General features: G+C 43.6%; 1 protein-coding gene across 1 annotated transcript in view; it reads right to left on the bottom strand.

Moving 5' to 3' along the window:
- The window catches only part of ACAD10 (acyl-CoA dehydrogenase family member 10), a 101,741-nt gene that overhangs the window by 18,764 nt on the left and 62,477 nt on the right, over window positions 1-20,500 (bottom strand). The window contains exons 13-16 of the mRNA XM_082259676.1: window positions 11,557-11,963; window positions 6,409-6,549; window positions 5,704-5,841; window positions 5,060-5,150 (exon numbers count right to left, since the gene is read on the bottom strand). Coding sequence (XP_082115802.1) covers window positions 5,060-5,150; window positions 5,704-5,841; window positions 6,409-6,549; window positions 11,557-11,963 — 777 coding nt within the window. The remainder of the gene's footprint in view (window positions 1-5,059; window positions 5,151-5,703; window positions 5,842-6,408; window positions 6,550-11,556; window positions 11,964-20,500) is intronic.

Genomic DNA, 20,500 nt, shown 5'->3' with positions numbered 1-20,500 from the left:
AGTGCCGAATCGCAAAATAGGGTCTGGTCAGGAAGGGGGTAAAATCTTCAGGGGCTTAAGTGGTTAATGTCTAAACCGCTGGCAACAAAAGTGAATAGACCTCTAAGTGAAAATGTCCAAATTGGGCCCAATTAGCCATTTTCCCTCCCCGGTGTCATGTGACTCTTTAGTGTTACAAGGTGAATGGGGAGCAGGTGTGTTAAATTTGGTGTTATCGCTCTCACTCTCTCATACTGGTCACTGGAAGTCCAATATGGCACCTCATGGCAAAGAACTCTCTGAGGATCTGAAAAAAAGAATTGTTGCTCTACATAAAGATGACCTAGGCTATAAGAAGATTGCCAAGACCCTGAAACTGAGCTGCAGCACGGTGGCCAAGACCATACAGCAGTTTAACAAGACAGGTTCCACTCAGAACAGGCCTCGCCATGGTCGACCAAAGAAGTTGAGTGCACATGCTCAGTATCATATCCAGAGGTTGTCTATGGGAGATAGACGTATGAGTGCTGCCAGCATGGCTGCAGAGACTGAAGGGGTGGGTGGTCAGTGCTCAGACCATACGCCGCACACTGCATCAAATTGGTCTGCATGGCTGTCATCACAGAAGGAAGCCTCTTCTAAAGATGATGCACAAGAAAGCCCGCAAACATTACTATGTGATGTGGTTTTGAAATAGAAGATTAGTAATAAAGGATTGCAGTTAGCTATGGGGGATATTATGTGGAGGTGTGGAAATTTGTCGATTTTTTTAAAGTTGTTGGAAAATAATGTGTTAAAGTGGTTTCGATAAGAAATTGTGATTAAGGAGACACACCTGTATAGTGTGAGGCTGGACTCACTGAGGGAATAGAGATAAAAGATTGTACTGAGGATTAGTGCTACACATGCAGCTTGATGAAGGACATATGCATGTCCGAAACTGTGCAGTCGCTTGTAAATGTATGTTTACTTATATACATGAGGATTAGAAGTAAAGGATATTTGGAACAACAATCGTATCGCATCTTCTATTATTTGAGATATATATATATAGCTATATTATATATATGTGTGTGTGTGTGTGTGTGTGTGTGTATGATGTGGAATTTAACTCTAAAGCCATTAGAGAACCCTTACAAGCAGGAAACTAAAATTGAAAAAAAGAGGTCAGCAAAAGGCAGTCTGTACTTTCCATAGCATGAGTTTTTGTTTTATTTTACATGCTAGGAGTCTATAAGCATAGCAAATATATTATTTTTCATTGGCATTTATCAAAAATTCATAATTAAAGTAGAACTAAAGGCAACATTTTATTTTTTTCTTTTTGTATAGAGTAAGAGAGGATTATAACCCCTGTCAGTTTTTTTTTTTTTTTGCCATCTACTGTATGTCTCATTGGGGAGATTTCCCTACACATCCTGTCCCTTAGCCAAAACAGGAAGTGAAAGGAATTCCCTCAATGCCATCAGTGTTACCAAAACTAATATTCCCATTGGAAGTTTTCCCCCTCTATTCCTGTTCTGGTGATGACCTAAACTTTGAGATTTTCTTTTCTTTCACTTTCGTTCATGGATTATGTCTAATCCCACTTTGTAATAGAGGTATGTCTTTGTTTGTGAATTTCTTCCATACTTCAATAAAAACATATTAAACAAAAAAATAGGACAAATATAGAAGGTGAATCCCCCTATCAATGGCACAGGCAGCATTAGGCCCCTTTCACACAGGCGGACCGTTCAGATCCGCCTGTCCGTTTTTTTGGCGGATCTGAACGGTCCCCCCATGCATTCCTATGGGGCATCGGAGACATGTCCGCTGACATCCGACCCGATCCGATCCGTCAAATCTGGACGGATGGAAACCCTATTTTCCATCCGTCCAGCGGATCGGATCGGATGGGATCGGGTGAGAACAGACTGACGGTCCGTTGACATCCGATTTCCCCCATAGGGATGCATGGGGAACTGTGAGCTGTGTCTCCGCACACAGCACGGAGACACAGCTGTCCTCCTGCTGCTCAGCGGGGGATCGGCGGCTCGATCCCCCACTGAGAAAAATGGACTCCGTCCAACGGACGGAGTGTGTGAAAGGAGCCATAAAAACCTAAACCAAACAGGTGTTCTAATTACTCTTCACTCTATCCAAAACAAATAATAATTATAATTATTTATAAATTATAAATATTAATAATTTTGCCTTCAGTGATACTTTAACATTTGAGCTTTTGCGCTACTTTAACATGTGAACTTTTGGAAAGCTTTATTTATTAAATTATCAATTTTTCTCAAAATTTGGGTGGAGAGCAACAAATATTAGGTGGACCATTTACAAAAGTAAAAAAAAAAAAAAAAAACAAAACACGCATTAAGCATGGTTAACTTTGTGCATAGGCATCCAACTCTCTGTGCCTGTTAAGTATGAAAATGATTGCATTCTTGGGAATGCAATTGTTTAGGTCCGGGGTCTCCAAACTTTCTAAACAAAGGGCCAGTTTGCTGTCCTCCAGACTTTAGGGGAGCCGGACTGTTGCCAGTGGGTGTAGAAATTGTCCTGGCGTCATTGGGAGTAAACAATGCATCTTGCGATTAGAGGGGTGAATAATGCCCCATCATTGGTGTCAGTAGGATTACAAGTGCTCCATCAATGGTGTCTGTTGGAGGAATAATGCCCCAGCTGCAGTGTGAGAGTGCTTACATACTGGGAAGTGTGTGTACAGGAAAACACAATGCATGGATAACAGTCAGACACTTGGGCTGGTGGGACACCTGAATTATTATGATAGCTGGATCTATCTCTCCTGCATGGGAAGAAGCTTGCTGTACAATAAATGGAAGATGTACGTGAATAAACAGAACTGAAGTTTGAATTTCCCTCTCCTTGTTCTCCTGATGACACTGGGTCTGTGAAAATTTATTGACTGGAACCCCTGGATTAATTGACACATGCTGTAGCCAAACTGATTTACGCTGTTTGCTCAATCTGGTTCATTTCTTTATGTCATCCATTGAATGGGAACTTCCTTCTTCCTACATTCGTCTCACCTTTGTATTGGAGTATCCGAGGTTGCAGCACTGTTTTGTAGATCCACCGTATACCATATGAGGCTGTTTGACCCATTTACTGTAAGGTATTTTGAGTCTAATCTTTCTGGTGAGCGCATACAAGTTTTCCTTGTTGGTGTTGGAATCTGGCGTGCACTGTGATCATACACATCACCCTGGACTATCTATTTCACCATTTGCACTTGGGACTTATTGTTTTGTTTACCCTTTATTTATCCTACATTTGCTTATTTGGATTACAGTAAACCCCCCTCCATTGCGGGGGTTACGTTCCGGACCCAGCCGCGAAAAGTGAAATTCCGCGAAATAGGAAAACCCTATTAAAATGCATTGTAGGCATGTTTATTTTACTGTCACTGTACGTGTAGAAGCATTTTAAGGTCTTTAAACACACTTTTAAAACAATAGAAGCTCATTTAAACACATAAAAGATACTAAGAGATAGCAAGAGCTATGGAAAACACAAAAATATTTCATTTTTAATGATTTATATAGTAAAATAACATTACAAAAAAAAACGCGAATTACCGGGACCGCAAAAACTGAACCGCGATGGAGCGGGGGATTACTGTATTCATTTTGACCTCATCATTTTGCTCTTATCGCTGCACTTTTTATACACCCTTAACCACATGCCGACCGCCGCACGACTATCTACGTCGGCGGTCAGCCCCTCACAGGCAAACTAACGTAGGGCTACGTTGTTTGCTTGTGAGGGTCTAGGGAGCGAGCGCGCGCCCCCCGGGGCGCGCTCCCGCTCCCGCGTGGTCACGGACCCCCCCGCGCGTGTGACCAGCGGACCCGATGTCCGCCGGTCACTCGGCGATCGGCGGGGGAGAGGGAGAATGTCAGGCAGCTTGTGTAAACAAACTGCCTGTCATTCTCCTCGCTGCAAAGACACTGATAAAACGGATCTGGTATGTAGATCCGTTGATCAGTGTCCTTACAGCTAGAGCCACAGCCAATCACAGTAGAAACCACGCCCCTAGGGACACACACAGCCCCTCCCTTCCAAATAAAGTTAACCCCTTCACTACCAGTGTATTTTTACAGTAACAGTGCATATGTATAGCACTGATTACTGTAGAAATGTCACTGGTAACCCCAAAAGTGTCAAAAATGTCAGTCAAGGGTCCGATCTGTCCGCCGCAATGTCGCAGTACCGCAAAAAAAATCGCAGATCGCCGCCATTACGCGTTAAAAAAAAAAACAACAAAAATGACAAAAATCTTTCCCTTTGTTAGTAAACGCGATAACTTTTGCGCAAAACAATCAAAATACGCTTTTTGCGATTTTTTTTACCAAACATAGGTAGCATAAAATAAATTGGCCAAAAATTTTTAAAAATTTTGATTTTTACATTTTTTTTGGGGGGAATTTCATATAAAAAAATGTGAAAAATATTGCTATTTTTGCAAAATTGACGCTCTTTTTTTGTTTATAGCGCGTGATCAAAAAATCGCACAGGTGATCAAATACCACCAAAAGAAAGCTCTGTTTGTGGGAAAAAAAGGACGTCAAATTCGTTTAGGTACAGCGTCGCACGACCGCGCAATTGTGCGTTAAATTCACGCAGTGCCGAATCACAAAATACCCCCTGGTCGGAATGGGGGTAAAATCTTCCGGGGCTTAAGTGGTTAAATAATGCCCCATCGTTGGTGGTAATGGGAGAAAAAGTGTCCCATTGTTGGTGTCAGTAGCTGGAATATTGCCCCATTGTTGGTGTCTGTGGGAGGAATAATGTCTTGTGTCAGCAGAAGGAAAAGTGCCCCAAGGGCCAGATAAATGCAAGCAAGAGGTTGCATCTGGCCCCTGGGTCGCAGTTTGAAGACCAATGGTTTAGGTTATGGAAAAGGTAGATTTAAAGTAAGCTCTTTCACCAAAGACGCAATTCAATTTTTTTTATTATGGGTATTCAGAAGATATAGAACACCCTTTCAAATATTTCTCATGCATGAAAAGCAAAACAGATACATTCACATCACACATAGGCATTTTTGTTTCCTTATAATACATACCTGATGTCCACCATTTATGGCCATTAATAACATACGAGTCTCCATCTTCTGTTATTGAAGATTCAATGTTAGTGGCATCAGAAGAGGCAACCTATGGCAGAATATATAAAAAGGCCAATGACTAGCACCTAGCACAATTGTCTAAAAGGGGGGCATATCGATTTTTAAAAGTTGAAGACTTATTAGACTATTAAATCAGAGCTTTATATGTACAAAACTAGAAACTACATATGAAGCATTCAGATACATACGAAACAAACCGCACCAGGTGGGTCTCATCCCTCCCACCCATCCACTACGGCTGGGTGATGGTCTAGTTTGTCTCACTGTAAGCAAAGTATCAAGAATATGAACGATTTACCGCACAACCAGCAGGTGAAATTTTTTTCTTCATTTAATAAATGGCAAAGAATACAGCTCTTGCATATTTGTAGAATTATGAGTGCTTTTCAAAGACTTCTCACTGAACTGTGCTCAAAAGAAAAAGCATGTGTAACCATGACAATTATATAAGCTGTATCCTGAGTCTGTTTAACAAGCTAAGAAAAAAGTCTTCCACAGTCCAGTTGTGCGGTGAATCCTTCATTTTCTGAGTACATATAAAGCATGTCTTGAGAAGCAAATATTGTAGAATAAAACATTACCTTTGGTTCAGTCATAGCAAAACAGGACCTGATCTCTCCTTCCAATAGTGGCTTCAACCATCTTTCCTTCTGCTCCTCTGTCCCATAGCGAACCAGCACTTCCATATTTCCTGTGTCTGGGGCTGAACAATTGAAGATCTAAGAATAGGAGTATAAAACGATCACTAAAAACCCAATGCACAATTTTAATGCTTCAAAAATCTATTTAAAATACCATAAAAAAAAAAATGTCAATTACAGTACTGTATCTAGAAATCCCATATAATGTGGTACTTTACATAGTTTCTCAACCTACACTATGTGTACACCATAGGAAACTTCATGTTAAAGTGGTATTTTTGCTAGTTAACGGTATATTAGTTACAAATAATAACTGTACAAAACAAATTACAGTAGGTGTATACTGTAATTATTATTTAGAAACACAAGATAATAAATCAAGCTGCCATCGTGTATCCCTGGCTCATGAATTTCTTTATATTCAAGTTAATAAAAAAAATCTTTGTTTTTAGAGGGGGCTGGTAATAAATATTTTTTTTGGGGGGGTGAGTCGCTTTAAGTAATATGAACACGGACGGTATATCTGCACATATACAGAGGAGTACCTAATATACAACACTGAAAAACACTGATGTTATAAAATATTGATATGTGCACTTACAAAAGAAATGTTTTGATGATGTACTTCTGTACAATACAACATACCTCAGGGGCATACAGAGATGTTCCCATTAATTCACAGAGATGAGCATATTCCACATTTGTCAACTTGGCACCATATTTACCCTCTGGGTCGCTCTCTACAGGTAGGAAAAGATTCCATAGTCCCTGTGATTTTGCTTTATCCTATCAGACAAATGTTGACACCATTTAGGCTGTTAGAAAAGACACATACAAGCTTTGTCTGTCAGATTAGAAAAAACATCTAAAATTGTAGAATACACCTCTTTAAACTAAAAAGGCAAAATTTCCAATCCAGCACTGCTTTTTGCCATGTGGCGCCTCTCCAAATTACAAATTACAGACATATTGTTAGTTTTATTTAACTAAGAACATATGAATCTTAGCTTATTAAAGCTCCATTCACACTTGCAAATTTGGCCTTTAATAAATATCTGCAGGAAACCCAATGGGGGGGGGGGGGGGGGCACGGGGAGCCATCCATGCCAGGAGAACACAGGGAATATTGCTAGCGACTATAGCTGCTGGGAATAATCGCATGTAAAAATCCAACATGCTGGTTGTATCTAAGTCCATTGATATATTGGCTTGGGGAAAATCAGATTGCCCATTGATGGTTCAAATCTCGTCCTGCTGAACCAGCTAAGATTCGAACCGTCTATGGCCAGCTTAAGACATCTTAACCATCAAAACATATGCATTTCTCTTTAGCCAATTTTGTAATCCAGACACCTATGTCACAACACACACCTAAAGTCTGACCTTTTCCCTAGTACAGTTAAAGCAATACAACTTGATCAAAGACTGTCCCAGGTTGTAACTGAAGGAGCAGCAACATCCAACATGCTAAGGGGATCATCCCCATGCTTTCCCTTCCTATCGGCCAGCTGCCTGCACACTGAGTAATGTTTTAACCCTGATTAGTAAACTACAGATTCTATTTGAATATAGATTTTAGAATTTTTAATAAATAATTAGATAAAAAAGAAGACAAGCGCACATCCGACCTAGCAAAATACAGTTTATTAAAAGGTATAAGTGGTAATAGTACATGCACTTACATGCTGGCAAATGGTTCTGAGCGTATCTGCAGCCTCCTTTCCAGCCTCCTTTCCTGTATGGCCTCTTCAAGTCAGACAGGGAAGAGGCCATACAGGAAAGGAGGCTGCAGATACGCTCAGAACTGTTTGCCAGCGAGTGCATGTACTATTACCACTTATACCTTTTAATAAACTGTATTATGCTAGGGCAGATGTGCGCTTGTCTTCTTTTTTTGTCTAGTTTATTGTCGGCCACCCAGTGGAATCGCCTGGAGCTGCAATGACCCAGTTGTTATACTACAGACTGTGATCAAAGAAGGAACATTCACTAGCTATCCTTGGATTTCTGTGATCTGCGCACTAATGGTGAAATACATTTTCTCTATTAATAAATAATTAACAGGGCGAAATAAGGGCATTTTATGTCTGCCTATACTTCTGCCTTAAATGGACGGGAAGGAACATCAAGGACATTCGATTTAGATACAAGTCTGTGCAATTCTTAGATGTGATGGCTGTATTCGTTTTCTTTTTTAGCCTCTCTTTCTTCTATTTTCATCTAGAGAACCTGCCAGTGAGTCTGTTGTTTTTCAAAAGAACAAGCTCTGTTCTAGATGTATCAGTTACAGGGATAAGACAATCCATTTAACTCCATTCTAAAATGGAAAAAAAGGTTTTCTGTAACTGACCATAAAGAGTGAGCTAGAGTTTGGTTTCAATCTGTTAGGCTCCATTCACACCTGAGAGTTTTTGAGCATTTTTCAGCTCCAAAAACGCTAAAAAAAAAACAAACGTTCCAAAACACACAACAAGTAAAACCCCATTCATTTAAATGGCCCCTGTTCACATCTGAGCGTTTTAAACGCCTGAAGCAAAACGCCTGTAGCTGAAAAAAGTACATGAGCTTCTTTTTGGGCTGATTACTAGCGTTTTTGATAGATGTCAATGTCTGCCTCCAAAAACGCCTGAAAAAAAACGCCTGAAAATCGCAGTAAAATGGCGGTAAAAAACACGCGAAAACGCTACGCTCAAGTGTGAATGCAGCCTTAGTGTATTTAGATCTGCGAGTACATTTAACCCCCCCAACTGACAATGCTGCTGTCTGCTGTACCCTATGTGCTCCTTCATCCACAGTGGTGGCACTCTAATACAGGCAAAATATAAAATTGCAGCGCTTATCAATAAGTTAGCCAAATATTCCTAGGTGATCAAAAAAGTTCAAAGTCCATATGAAAAGATAATATATACTGTATGTCCACCAAAGTTTTAAAAGAGGTTATATATATATATATATATATATATATATATATATATATATATATAAAAATATGTCCACCAAAAATTCAGTCCATCAAAGCATATGGAATCCTATGGATGTATATCCAAACGGGTACCTGATGGTAATGGGCTCCTCAGGTGAATAAGAGTTTCTCCAAAAGAATATTATCCATGGATTAATATGCAGAAAAAAATGTCACCAAGAAATGTCTGCTGACATCCACTGCCCCATAGGGATGCATGGAGGATCCGATCAGATCCGCCTAAAAAACTGACAGGTGGATCTGATCGGATCTCTTGCGTGAAAGGAGCCTAATACAGGAGGTGTGTTACTGGCTAGATCATCATGTGAAAACAGAGGGGAAAAAAATGAATAAAAGAAAATTAATACAGCCACCACATCTAAAGATACTATAGGTAAGCTACAATATATTACAATTTTTATTTTAGATTTCATACTGCTTTAACTGCTATAAACTATCACTGTACTCAGGGCCGGTGCTACCACTAGGCAAGTTAGGCAGCCGCCTAGAGCGCACTGCCACCTAGGGCGCCGGGACGCTGGTTTAAATTCCCCTTCTCAGTCTCTCCCTCCCTCTCCCCTGTGCTGTGCAGCAGCCAGCCGCTCTGGTCTCTGTACTATCTATCAATCACTGACAGACTGTGATCGGCAACTCGGCAAGTGTCCGTCACCGTGTGAGCAGTCGGATCCGCCGCTGACTTTTTTCAGTCTGATGTCAGTCTGTCACTCACTCCCTCCTCCCTCCAGATGTAAATTGATCGGTCAGTCAGCCTCGGCTCCCGTAGGTCCGTCCTCTTCTACTGTGCTAAGCTGCGGAGTGATATCACATATCAGAGGGACTGGGCGTGTCAGTGCAGCCAGCGTGGGGGAGAACAGAAAGAGAGGAAGCGTGGAGTGTGGAGTCTGTCTATGCTGTGGAGGGAGGCGTCAGTGCAGCGAACCAGCAACTGAACCGAGGAGGAGGAGAAACTAAAGCAAGAAGCGATTGGAAGGTGCGTGCTGGAGCCTGGCTGGAGGACTCATAGAATCATAATTTAAAATATGTTTTCTACATACAATATCCTGGTTTAAGAAGCTATCCTAAAAGATCCTGGTTTAGAATTAGAAGCTATCCGGGGGCCGGGGGGAGGGTGTTAAGGTGGTTATTTCTGACTGCTATTAAGTTAGACATCTGATTTCAGTAAAGCTGGCCATATAGTACGTAAAGATTTTTTTTGTTCAGCCTGCAGACTTAGTGCCGGTTCACACTATTGCGAAATGCGGGAACGCTGCAAATCTACTGTGTGTTCCCGCATCGCATTCACAGCACAGGCAGTTTACACTGCCATATGCGATACACTGGGGGTGTCAATTCAAAGTTAACGACACCCCCAGATCAGATCACATATCGCAGTGCGTTCTGACAGTTCGCACATGAATCGGATTGCACTGGTGTGAACCACCATGCAATCCAATTCTGCTGCGGACCAAAAAAAGGGTCCTGTGTGAGTTCAATGTGATTCAGAATGGCTGAATTTGCACCGCACAGACATCGCATGTCATTTTAGGAGCAGTGCGTTCCAAATCACATGTGATGTCTGTCATCGCAATAGTGTGAACCAGCACTGAATAAAAAAAAATTCTAAATTGTTTCTTTATTCACTCAGCACCCACTCAGGGGATTTCAATCAGTGCATAGCCAGCTTTAGGTTTAATTAGTGAACATTTCCAAAACCAAGGGAAACACACTTGTGACAATCACAAGCAATCTCCACCCTGCGCCAAATCACAAATAAAGTAACAAATGAATGAATAGGATATACGCAAATTTACTGTGTTCCCAGGTATTGCAGACATCTCAAGTCTCCTGCAAGTTGTGGGAGTCTCCCGCATTTCGCCCTGCACTCACGGACACCCGCGAGCGCAGGGCGATATCCCGGCAGGGCTGAGGACAGCAGTATCAGAGGCGAGCTCAGCTGTCAGGATTGAGAACGGAGCCGCTATTTAGGTTCCGCTCACAGACAGAGTGATATCAAGTGCACTCCGCCTGTGGGTGGAGGAGCCATACAGAGAAATCACATGGCTCTGCTCTCTACTGCAGCCGTGTGCTTCCCCTGTATGACTCCTCCTCTCACAGGCAGAGTGCACTTGATATCACTCCGTCTGTGAGCCGGTATTACGGAGGTAATAGCGGCTTCATTCTCACAGTCTTGACAGCTGAGCTTTGACACTGCCGCCCTCAGCCCTGCCGGGATATCCACAGCATACCACAGAGCCCGGCATACCACAGAGCCCGGGCATAGCACAGAGCCCGGGCATAGCACAGAGCCCGGGCATAGCACAGAGCCCGGGCATAGCATGTTTTGCATATGAGAAAATGTTTACAATTAAAATAAACTATTTTAAAATTAGCTGGTCTAGCAAAGAGTTGTATTCAAAATGGTAGCTGTCATTAAAAAGGTGGGGTATACATGTGCAGGGCAAAGGAGGTGGAGCCAATGGGGGCGGTGCCAAGGGGGAGGGGCCAAGGGGCGGCAAAATTAGGTTTCGCCTAGGGTGTCAAAAATCCTTGCACCGGCCCTGACTGTACTAGACCACATGACTTCTAGGAAAGCAGAGAGGCATCCATGGGAACATAAAATGTGGGTCAAAAGATTCTTCCTTCTTCTGTCTATGCAAACACAACCACTGTTTGACATCAGTCACATGACAGAACTGTGACATCTTAGGAAATGGGGAAGGAAAAAGCACATATACAGATGGGTACAATGGTTTACCTTTACATATAGGGCTACATCTATCATGCATGCCATAATACCTCCAAATTTCATATGTTAATCCATTTTTAATCACCTTAAGTTCTTCAGTTAAAGGATGAGGTGTCCATCTTTTTTCCGAAAACTGGTAATTTCTCAGTTCTTGCTCAGCGGGATAAATATGAACTTCAATAAACTCTTTTAATTTACTGTACAGGTCTTTGGCCTTTCCAGAGAGGCCATCAGGGGAGATGACAAGATGCCCTATCTGTGCAGACTGATGAGAGGCTCTAGAAGATTTAAAAGATGTTCTCTTCTCTAAATTTCTATGGCTAGATACCATACTCCAAGTTGTGTAAGATCTTGTTGTTGTATTTCTAGGCGTAGATCCAGACTGAGATTTGAAAATTCGAAACCCTTCTTTTGTGGCAAAATCCCATGCTATGTTGGCCATGAATTCTGCCAACTTTCCACCAGCAGCTGCATTTGCAGAACTAGCCTGTCCTGCAAGACATTTAAATAGAGTTCAATAGAGTGGTCACTTTTTTAAGAATTAGAATAATTCTACAGCAGTATTCCTAATTGTGAAACACCTAAATATCTCATGCATTGCTTTTCATGGGCTATTTGAAGCAATAAATTGATATTTCTCATGACTTTCTATTATTTTTTGATTAAAGCACATGCCAAGGCACATAAAAAAAAAAAACAAAAAAAAAAAAAAAACACATATTTAGGACCTCTATGGAATACATGCACCTTTCCCCATGTTTTATCTCTGTGATAACACAGAAAGCACAAAAAATAACTTAAGATGAAGGTACCTGCACTCAGGATGAATATTGCATACTATATATCAAAGCTGCTGCTGGATAAAAAGAGGTTCCTTTTGAGTGATAAATGTATAAAAGTATCAGCGCTGCTTATTAAATGTGTCCAAAGTGAAAAATGTATAATGAATAAATATGTGCAATCATAAATTAATAAACATTAATATACTCATAGGCTACTTGTGCTAATATAAACAAATTATTATCATGTGCTGAAAATCACAATAAAGTGCTACGGGAGTAAATTTATAAATCAAATAATCCCACCAGGATCTCCTCCACAGAAATCCAAAGTGGTCAGTGCTTCCGTGCTGAAGGAGGAGATCCTTGTGGGACTATTGGTTTATTTATTTTCTACATTTGTGGAACTGTCAGCAATATATGTCACGGAAGCACTGAGCACTTTGGATTTCTGTGGAGGAGATCCTGGTGGGACTATTTGATTTATAAATTTACTCCCGTAGCACTTTATTGTGATTTTCAGCACATGATAATAATTTGTTTATATTAGCACAAGTAGCATATGAGTATATTAATTTTTATTAATTTATGATTGCACATATTTATTCATTATACATTTTGCACTTTGGACACATTTAATAAGCAGCGCTGATACTTTTATACATTTGTCACAAAAAATAACTTGATGTGCCAAAAATATAGCGTGCTACTACCTTCCACTTTAACATGACAACACAGTGTATTTTTTGCTCTGAATTCCAAAGCAGGTGTTGTCAGCCCTGTGTACTTATGATGGATTACAAAGGACACAGACTGGTGGAAACTGTAAAACTAGGATGCCAAGCAGTAGTCATAATCTTGGTATTTCAATTTTTATCCTCACATACAGTATATGTCCTATCCTGATGCTCGAGCTGCAAGGTTTCCTCCACCCTTACCTGCCACAACTGCAGTAACAGCAATCACTAATCTGATTGACAGTAGGAATAATATCTGCAGAATATCCACTTTCTTGGCTACCTTCCATCCTGCTAATTAGACATTGAGCATGGGTTCATACTATTGCGAACACAGACGTCACATGTGAATCCCACCATATTGCGGTGCAGATCACATGCGATGTTTGTGCAAAGCGAATTCAGCCATTCAGTTGTATGGCTGAACTCGTATTGGATTTGCACGAAAAAGGTGCAGGAACCTTTCCCCGCACTGGAATCAGATTGCATGGGTATTCACACCAATGCAAATTGTTTCCCGTCTGAATTCACAGCTTCGCACTACAATATGCGAACCGATCTGGGGGTGTCATTAACTTTGTATTGCCACCTGCAGAGGGCAGTGTGAACTGCCTGCGAGGGAGCTGCAATGTGGGAACCGGCAACGGAATTGCGCTGGTTCCCGCATCGCAATAGTGTGAACCCAGGCTGAGCAGTAGCAGCAACATGCTGATGAGCTCATCAAAATAATTTTTTCATCCTAAAAGAAGTTCCTACAGGAAAATTATAGTACAGTACAGTGCATTGGAGCTTGACTGGCCGACACTGCTGACCCTCCCTCTGGGAGGTATGGTGTTGAGGAGACTGTGGGAAACTAATATAAAATGTTAAAAAGGTACTTATACTACTTGTAGCAGTATGATTTAAGCAAACAAAACATCCCTTTTTCTATCTGTTATTGTACAAGTTCAGATCTCACTCTTGTCTGGTTCACATACTTATGTACATCAGCATTTCTGTAACTTCACTGTACTTACCAAGTGTGTGACATAACATACATGTTTTAAAGGAGAACTAGAAAAAAATAGCATTTAAGATGTGCTGGCATACAATGTGCAAGGAAGTGTATTCCACCTGCTGGATCTCTTTCAGTCCCGGTTCACACTGAGGTGACCTGTGAGGCGACCTGGTCGCCTCACAGGTCGCCTCCCATAGGGAAGCTGCGGACCCGTTCTAATAGGAGCGACACAAGTCGCTCCGACTTAGAAAAAGGGTCCGGAGCTTCTTTGGGGCGACCAGGAGGCGACCGCCATAGACTTCAATGTTATGAAGTCCGTGGCGGCCGCTCCGAGGTCGCGGTGCGAAGTAGCGTAGCTCGTATGTGAACGGGCACTAAGACCAGGTCTTTTCTAACACTTTTTTTGTTTACAAGAAAAATCAGGATTTTTTGCTAGAAAAGGACTTAGAAACCCCAAACATTATATAGAATATATATATATATATATATATATATATATATATATATATATATATATATATATATATATATATATTAGCAGAGCATCCCAGAGAGCCGGGAAAAGTCCTGTTTGGGGCTTATACATCCCCTTGGCACCTCTCAAACACGTTTAGGGATCTAATCTTTGTCCTCTCCCCCAGGCCAATTTAAACTCACCTAAAACAGACAGTCACTGCTCTCGCCCTGGGAAATCAGACAGCTTTTGGTCTGGGAGAGCAGAAGGATGGTAAAACTCTGACAAATTGTGTATGTGGAAGTTGACAAGCTGTAGGCTTGCTCAGCCTGTTATATATATAGATAGATAGATAGATAGATAGATAGATAGATAGATAGATAGATAGATAGATAGATAGATAGATAGATAGATAGATAGATAGATAGAATATATATATATATTTTTTTAGCAAAGAACCTAGAGAATAACATGGCAATTGTTGCAAATTTTTATGTCACATGGTATTTTTGCAGCGTTTTTTCAAATGCAATTTGAGGAAAAAATGTGATTTTTGACTTACCGTAAAATCCATTTCTCTGATGTTCATTGATGGACATGGCTCCTTATCTTCTTGACCATTAGGTTATACTGCCCCCTACAGGAGTAGGACACTAGGCAGTAAAAAGCTTGACTACAGCTATGGGGCAGTCCCAGGGGGTATACTCCCACTCTCAGCTATAGGCACTAAGTTTTGTTACAAGCAGTGTCAGAAGAAAGCCAACTTCACAGAGTAGAGTGCACCTTAACAGGGAAAGGAGGAACCTGACCCTTAATTGAATAGGCCTGAATCACGGTCTGTCTGATCCATCTAGAAATGGTAGCAGCAGAAGCTTGGAAGGGAGGTTTCTAAAGAACTAACAGCACTAAATTGAGGTCCCACGGCGGCAATGGAGATCACACTGGAGGAGCCAAGTGTCGAACTCCCTGGATTAGGTTAGCATCAAGGAATGTGTGGCCAATGGACAGTAAAAGAAAACCGCGAAGGCCGAAACCTGGCCCTTGATGGTACTCAAGGCCAGGCGCTGCTCAACCACCCAATGGAGGAAAGTCAATAACCGAGCCACCGAAAAGGAGCAAGTATGAACCCCAAGAGACTCACACCATGCAATGTATGTCTTCCAAGTACGATGGTAGATCTTCCTAGAGGTAGATTTTCTAGCCTTTAACAGCATAGGATTTACCGATTCAGACAAACCTCTATCGGTCAGCACCTGGCTTTCAACAGCCAATCTGTTAAAGCCAACGACTGTAAAGCATGATGTAAGATTGGACCTTGGGACAGCAGATCTTCCTTGAGAGGAAGTCTCCAAGGAGCATCGGCGACCAGCCGTGCCAGATTGGCATACCCAGACCGGCGAGGCCAGTCTGGAGCCACTAGAATGACCGGAATCCCTTCTGCCTCAATCCTGTGCAGAAGTCTTGGCAGAAGTTTGAGGGGGGGGGGTGTAAATCAGACAATACTGACTCAGATACTGACACTAATGCATCTGTGGCATCGGCCAGAGGATCCCGAGACCGTGACACAAACCTCTGTACCTTCCTGTTGAGACAACAGGCCACCCCGGGTGTACCCCATCAGAGACAAAACAAATGAAACACCTCCACCCGCATGCAAGCCCAGAGGGATGACCATCTGCTGGACAACAAAAGCTGGATTGCCTCCTGCAATTTCTGGAGTTTTTCCAGGGGAAGAAACACTCTGGCTGACCCAGATAGTCCAGTCTTGTGGACAGAACCAGAGCAGACTAATGCAGGTTCAGAATCCAACTGAACACCCTCACAGTTTGCAGAGTAATCTCCAAGTTGTCCATCAGAGCAGTCGGAGTCTCTGCTCGCAGAAGATCATGCAGGTACCCCAGTACCATGATCCCCCACTGACAACAATGCTAGTACCAGGGCCAACACTTTTGTGAAGACCCAAGGAGCGGAGGGGGGACCAAAGGTTAACCACTTTACCACTGAGTACCGGAGTACTACTGCGGCAAAGTGGCTCGTTATGGTCTGACGACGTAGACCTACGTCGCCAGACTCCTCCCCCTGTAGGCGGCGCGCTCCCGCTGTTTTCATTCACAGCGGGAGTCGGGCCAGGGGAGGAGCAGCGGCGATCGCCGCTGCTCTGCCCCGATCGTCGGGGAATCCAGTTTGGAGATCCGCCCGCCTGTGTAAACAGAGCGGACGGATCTCCTAAGTGACAGGGAGTGACAGATCGGAGTGTTCAGCATAGCTGAACATCCGATCTGTCCCTGGCTCACTCAGTCACCTCCCCCCCCCACACGTTAGTAAGCACCAGGCATACATTAACCCCTCCCTCTCCAATAAAATTAACCCCTTCCCTGCCAGTGTCATTTTTACAGTAACAGTGCATATATATAGCCCTGATTACTGCAGTAATGTCACTGGTACCCCCAAAAGTGTCAAAAATGTCAGTCAAGGGTCCAATCTGTCCGCCGCAATGTCGCAGTCCCGCAAAAAAAAAAAAAAAAAAAAAAAAAAAAAAATCGCAGTTTGCCGCCATTACGCGTTAAAAAAAAAACACCAAAAATGACAGAAATCTTTCCCATAGTTAGTAAACGCAATAACTTTTGCGCAAACCAATCAAAATAAGCTTCTGCTACCAAACATGAGTAGCAGAAAACAAATTGGCCAAAAATTTAAAAAAAAAATTGGTTTTTACATCTTTTTTGGGGGGAATTTCATTTAAAAAAAATGTTAAAAATATGGTTATTTTTTCAAAATAAACGCTCTTTTTTTGTTTATAGCGCAAAAAGTAAACATCGCACAGGTGATCAAATACCACCGAAAGCTCTGTTTGTGGGAAAAAAAGGACGTAAATTTCGTTTGGGTACGGTGTTGCATGACCGCGCAATTGTCAGTTAAAGTCGCACAGCGCCGAATCGCAAAAAGTGGCCCAGACGTAAGACAGCAAAATGCTCTAGTGGTAAAGTGGTTAAAGCCACAAACTGATAATGCTCCTCGTCCGAGAAAGCGGAGGAAGTGCTGGTGACCAGCACATATTGGAATGTGAAGGTAGGCATCTTTATTGTTGATAGAAGTGAGAAAATCCCCCTGATGTAGGGATGCCACTACCGTGCAAATGGTACTTCTGTACCCACACCAAGCAGTTTAGCGCCTTGAGGTCCAGAATTGGATGTTTCTTGCCTTCCTTCCTGGGAACTGTAAACAGATTTGAGTAAAACCCCTGAAAACGTTCCCGAAGTTGGAACCGGGACAATCACCCCTTGAAGTGACAAGTCTTACACTGCCCCAAAGAGACCCTGTAAGTGAACTGGGGACAAGCATAGGTTGGAAGGGAAGAACCTTTCCGGAGCATAAGACCGAAACTTGATATTGTAGCCAGACCGAATAACTTTGTGGATCCACTTGTTCTTTACCAGGGTGGTCCACAGATCTGGAAACCAGCAAAGACTTCCCCCCCACCCCAGATACCGGTGAGGGCGCCCCTTCATGCAGGGGAAGCCTTGTCCGCAGGTCTGGAAGAGCCTGCTTCTGACTTACCAGACCATGTCCTCCTGGAACCTCCGGTGGAGGCTCTAAAGGGCTTAGATCCCTTGTCTTGAGACCCTGAGGGATGAAAAGGCCTCCTATAAGCTGAGAAGAATGGCCCCCGTCTACGACAAGGCTCCTTGCTCTTGGAAGCCTGCGGAAGAGGAGTACTCTTCCCCCCTGTGAGGCCATTATGGATGTCATCCAAGGAAGCTCCAAACAGGCGATCCCCCACAAATGGGAAATCCGATAAGGCCTTCTTAGAAGTCTGATCTGCAGACCAGCATTTCAGTCAGATAATATTCCAAAGGACCACTGCAGAGAAACACAGTCTGGAAATCAAAGGAGCTGCATCCAAGGAGGCATCACAGACAAACGGTAGCCCCTGGACCAATTGATCCGCCAGCACTGCAAAGGCAGGGGGAAGCGGTCCCCCCCCCCCCTCCAGTTCCCGGCGTAAAAGTTTAGCCCACTCGATCAGAGTTTGCGACACCAGGGCAATAGTAAATACTGGCCTAAGTGCCGAACCAGCCACAGTGAAGATATGGCAGGTCAGAGCCTCAGAAATCCTATCAGCCAGATCTTTAAAAGTCGGGGACTCCTCAACCGGAATTAAGGTGGCTTTATTTAACCTGGAAACCGGCTAGTCCACTACAGATGGGACCGTCCACTTTTTAAGCAGGTAATCCTCATAAGAATACCGCATAGCAAAAGTGCATTTTGGACAACCCCACTGTTTAATGACAATATTATCAAAGTAAAGCGGGAAAGAGGAACACCCTCGCCGCATTTGAGGGCCTGTGAGTGCCAAAAGGGCCCGACACCTCCGATGCAGCATCAGCCGCATCCTCCTTATTTTAAAGTTTCACGCACTGACACAATCAGCGCATCCACCAGCATCTTTTCATGCTAGGGGAGCAGAGGAATTATCCTCACTATCTGAGCATGCAGGGTGCATGGACGCAGACCCAGAAGGGTAACTCGCATCCGTGGGGGCCGAATCAGATCCAGAATCTGATGAGACAGATGAAGCAGGTGAAGGCGGGGGACGCTTTTTGTTAGCTCATTTTGCCAGGGCCAAATCCACCTTGGACACTAAGGACTCCAGGACCACCATCAGTGCAGTCAGGGATTGCTGGGACCCGGCAGCCTCTGCGAGGGGATCAGGTTGGGAAATGTGCTCCAGGGACTCCATTAGTGAAGAGGGGGACCCACACAAAAAAAAGCGTATAACACTGCTAGGGACATCCCCACAGCACTGGCGGCACCACAGGGCCCAGCATAGAGCACTACAACTGCTATAGAAGAGAGAGAGAGAATCCCACAAAAAGACTAACCACCAATCAAGCACTTACCGCCCCAAGCTAACTGCACACCATGCGGTGATCAGAAAGAGAAAGATCCCAGAGTCAGAACTAGGGGATGAGGAGGGGCTCCCACCGCCAGAATCACCACCCATATAACTTCACAAACATGGCCGCCGCTATTTTCAATGAGAAAACCACAAGAAAATGGTTGCTGAGGCTACACAAACATGGCCAGCGATCGACAGCACAAAAGGCTACAAGAAAATGGCGGCAACACGCGGCTACCGGGGACCCCACGATCCCAGCAGGAAGGGGGGCCCTGGCAGGAGCCCCACCAGGTAAATCCCCCTCCCAAAAGTTGGTGGCCGCAGACGTGCTCCCCCTCCAAACCCCATCGCCAGCTCGACACCCCAGACCGACCTAAAGGGTATGGCCACCCCATGGGAGGGGAGGGGGGGTGTGGGCAGATGGAGGGTATCCAGTCCGCACAGAACCACCGAGAAGAAAAAAGGGGGGGGGGGGGGAACGCTGCATGGGAAAGCGAGGAACCCGAGGGTCTGACCATCCCAGGGAGGGCCCCACGTCCACCCCACAACCCTCCAGGGGTAGAGGGGGGGACAGCTACTTACCATACCAGAAACAGGGTGGGCACCACTCCTGACAGACCACCGCTCCATTGGAATGGGGGGGCTGTTGGCCAGGAGGAATGCTGCGACTTAGGCTGAGGCCAGGTCATATGCGCCCTCGCGAGACGTTTAACTCGCAGGCCAGCCCCCGTCCAGTGGGGCTATGTCGCGGCCAACCTAGTGTGAAGCTGAGGTCTGCGCGCGCTCGCTGGCCAGACTGGAGGGGGGGACCCTCTGGATCTAGATTATCCAAATCGTCGCCAAGTCGGGCAGTTGATTGTAAATTCTGACAGGAACAAAATAACAAAGATAGGAAAAAGTTCCATTGAAAAGGAAAAAATAAATATTGCTAGGACCAGACATCCCAGCAAGGAACTAGATTCTTACTCCTGACTAGGCAAAAAAACTGAGTGCCTATAGCTGAGAGTGGGAGTATACCCCCTGGGACTGCCCCATAGGCGTAGTCAAGCTTTTTCCTGCCTAATGTCCTACTTCTGTAGGGGGCAGTATAACCCAATGATCAAGAAGAAAAGAAGCTGTGTCTGTCAATTAACGAAAGAGAAATTACAATTTAATGAATTCT

This window comes from Pelophylax lessonae (genome assembly GCF_965119305.1).
Source record: "Pelophylax lessonae genome assembly, chromosome: 1".
Taxonomy (NCBI): Eukaryota; Metazoa; Chordata; class Amphibia; order Anura; family Ranidae; genus Pelophylax; species Pelophylax lessonae.
Note: the sequence above shows the minus strand (reverse complement) of the source record. Positions and strands in the feature narration are given on the sequence as shown.